The sequence below is a fragment of the Protobothrops mucrosquamatus genome, unplaced genomic scaffold (genome assembly GCF_001527695.2).
Source record: "Protobothrops mucrosquamatus isolate PMUCROS unplaced genomic scaffold, P.Mucros_1.0 scaffold8586, whole genome shotgun sequence".
Lineage (NCBI taxonomy): Eukaryota > Metazoa > Chordata > Lepidosauria > Squamata > Viperidae > Protobothrops > Protobothrops mucrosquamatus.
This window is the reverse complement of record NW_015394380.1, coordinates 664-3,704: the sequence shown is the minus strand read 5'-3', so window position 1 is coordinate 3,704 and position 3,041 is coordinate 664. Positions and strand designations below refer to the sequence as shown.

Below are 3,041 nucleotides of genomic sequence, written 5' to 3'. Positions count from 1 at the left end.
CAGCTGAGCAGCCGTAGGAGATGTTGCCGAAGAGAGGGAAGGGCTGGTCCCCTCAGCTGCTGTTGATTCGACCCTGGCTGGAGGACTGGCAGACCGTAAGGAGACGGTGGTTTCCTCGGTAAGGGCAATGGAAGAGTGGTCAGTGGAAGGGGAAAAAGTTGGCGTAGAAACGGTGGTGCCTCGGGCAGAGCTCACCTCCGGTTTCGTTGTGGAAGAGCCAGAAGGCGGGGGTTGAGTTGTTGTCTCCTGCCGTGAGGTTCCTTTCGGCTGCATGGCAGAAGAGGTGGCGAGGGAGGGACTGGTTTGTTCCTGTGCGGAGGTTAGCTCAGTCATGCCAACAGCGGCGGTCGTGGTGACAATAGAGGCCACCGACTCTGCGGAGGACATGGTTTCTAAGACTGCAGTGCTTGAGTGTGCCGAATGGAGCGAAGAGGTGGTGCTTCTTTCAGTTGGGGTGGACTCTGCATGAATAGAAGAACTCGTGCCGTGGGATGCAATGGTGGTCTCCGAGGGAGACGATGGTGGCGAGGTCCGAGCCGGAGAGGATACAGTCTGCATGGAAAGAGACGTGGCCAGGGGAGACTCGGATGCTGGTGAAGCTGTTTTGGTCACTTCTGCTGAGGTCAGCTCAGCCTTCGTGGGAGAAACCTTGCTGAAGGTTGGCGTGGTTTGATTTTGAAGAGACGTGAAGCCAGTCTCCACAGTGGAATGCGGCCTCATCGGGGTGGATCCGGTCACCTCAATAGTCGAGGTTCTCAGCTGAGCAGCCGTAGGAGATGTTGCCGAAGAGAGGGAAGGACTGGTCCCCTCAGCTGCTGTTGATTCGACCCTGGCTGGAGGACTGGCAGACCGTAAGGAGACGGTGGTTTCCTCGGTAAGGGCAATGGAAGAGTGGTCAGTGGAAGGGGAAAAAGTTGGCGTAGAAACAGTGGTGCCTCGGGCAGAGCTCACCTCCGGTTTCGTTGTGGAATAGCCAGAAGGCGGGGGTTGAGTTGTTGTCTCCTGCCGTGAGGTTCCTTTCGGCTGCATGGAAGAAGAGGGGGCGATGGAGGGACTGGTTTGTTCCTGGGCGGAGGTTAGCTCAGTCATGCCAACAGCAGCGGTCGTGGTGACAATAGAGGCTACCGACTCTGCAGAGGACATGGTTTCTGGGACTGCAGTGCTTGAGTGTGCCGAATGGAGCGAAGAGGTGGTGCTTCCTTCAGTTGGGGTGGACTCTGCATGAATAGAAGAACTCGTGCCGTGGGATGCAATGGTGGTCTCCGAGGGAGACGATGGCGGCGAGGTCCGAGCCGGAGAGGATACAGTCTGCATGGAAAGAGACGTGGCCAGGGGAGACTCGGATGCTGGTGAAGCTGTTTTGGTCACTTCTGCTGAGGTCAGCTCAGCCTTTGTGGGAGAAACCTTGCTGAAGGTTTGCGTAGTTTGATTTTCAAGAGACGTGAAGCCAGTCTCCACAGTGGAATGCGGCCTCATCGGGGTGGATCCGGTCACCTCAATAGTCGAAGTTCTCAGCTTAGCAGCCGTAGGAGATGTGGCCGAAGAGAGGGAAGGGCTGGTCCCCTCAGCTGCTGTTGATTCGACCCTGGCTGGAGGACTGGCAGACCGTAAGGAGACGGTGGTTTCCTCGGTAAGGGCAATGGAAGAGTGGTCAGTGGAAGGGGAAAAAGTTGGCGTAGAAACGGTGGTGCCTCGGGAAGAGCGCACCTCCGGTTTCGTTGTGGAAGAGCCAGAAGGCGGGGGTTGAGTTGTCTCCTGCCGTGAGGTTCCTTTCGGCTGCATGGAAGAAGAGGGGGCAATGGAGGGACTGGTTTGTTCCAGGGCGGAGGTTAGCTCAGTCATGCCAACAGCAGCGGTCGTGGTGACAATAGAGGCTACCGACTCTGCGGAGGACATGGTTTCTGGGACTGCAGTGCTTGATTGTGCCGAATGGAGCGAAGAGGTGGTGCTTCCTTCAGTTGGGGTGGACTCTGCATGAATAGAAGAACTCGTGCCGTGGGATGCAATGGTGATCTCCGAGGGAGACGATGGCGGCGAGGTCCGAGCCGGAGAGGATACAGTCTGCATGGAAAGAGACGTGGCCAGGGGAGACTCGAATGCTGGTGAAGCTGTTTTGGTCACTTCTGCTGAGGTCAGCTCAGCCTTCGTGGGAGAAACCTTGCTGAAGGTTGGCGCTGTTTGATTTTCAAGAGACGTGAAGCCAGTCTCCACAGTGGAATGCGGCCTCATCGAGGTGGATCCGGTCACCTCAATAGTCGAGGTTCTCAGCTGAGTAGGCGTAGGAGAAGATGCCGAAGAGAGGGAAGGGCTGGTCCCCTCAGCTGCTGTTGATTCGACCCTGGCTGGAGAACTGGCAGATCGGAAGGAGACGGTGGTTTCCTCGGTAAGGGCAATGGAAGAGTGTTCAGTGGAAGGGGAAAAAGTTGGCGTAGAAACGGTGGTTCCTCGGGCAGAGCTCACCTCCGGTTTCGTTGTGGAAGAGCCAGAAGGTGGGGGTTGAGTTGTTGTCTCCTGCCGTGAGGTTCCTTTCGGCTGCATGGCAGAAGAGGGGGCGAGGGAGGGACTGGTTTGTTCCTGGGCGGAGGTTAGCTCACTCATGCCAACAGCAGCGGTCGTGGTGACAATAGAGGCCACTGACTTTGCGGAGGGCATGGTTTCTGGGACTGCAGTGCTTGAGTGTGCTGAATGGAACGAAGAGGTGGTGCTTCCTTCAGTTGGGGTGGACTCTGCATGAATAGAAGAACTCGTGCCGTGGGATGCAATGGTGGTCTCCGAGGGAGACGATGGCGGCGAGGTTCGAGCCGGAGAGGATACAGTCTGCATGGAAAGAGACGTGGCCAGGGGAGACTCGGATGCTGGTGAAGCTGTTTTGGTCATTTCTGCTGAGGTCAGCTCAGCCTTCGTGGGAGAAACCTTGCTGAAGGTTGGCGTGGTTTGATTTTCAAGAGACGTGAATCCAGTCTCCACAGTGGAATGCGGCCTCATCGGGGTGGATCCGGTCACCTCAATAGTCGAGGTTCTCAGCTGAGCAGCCGTAGGAG

The 3,041-nt window shown here is 56.9% G+C and overlaps 1 protein-coding gene across 1 annotated transcript in view; it reads right to left on the bottom strand.

Moving 5' to 3' along the window:
• LOC107300818 (uncharacterized protein PB18E9.04c-like) overlaps positions 1-2,652 on the bottom strand; it is a gene marked incomplete at its 3' end in the record, with an annotated part of 13,502 nt that extends 10,850 nt beyond the window's left edge. The window contains exon 1 of the mRNA XM_015830106.1: positions 196-2,652. Coding sequence (XP_015685592.1) covers positions 196-2,652 — 2,457 coding nt within the window. The remainder of the gene's footprint in view (positions 1-195) is intronic.
• Positions 2,653-3,041: the final 389 nt, after the last annotated feature.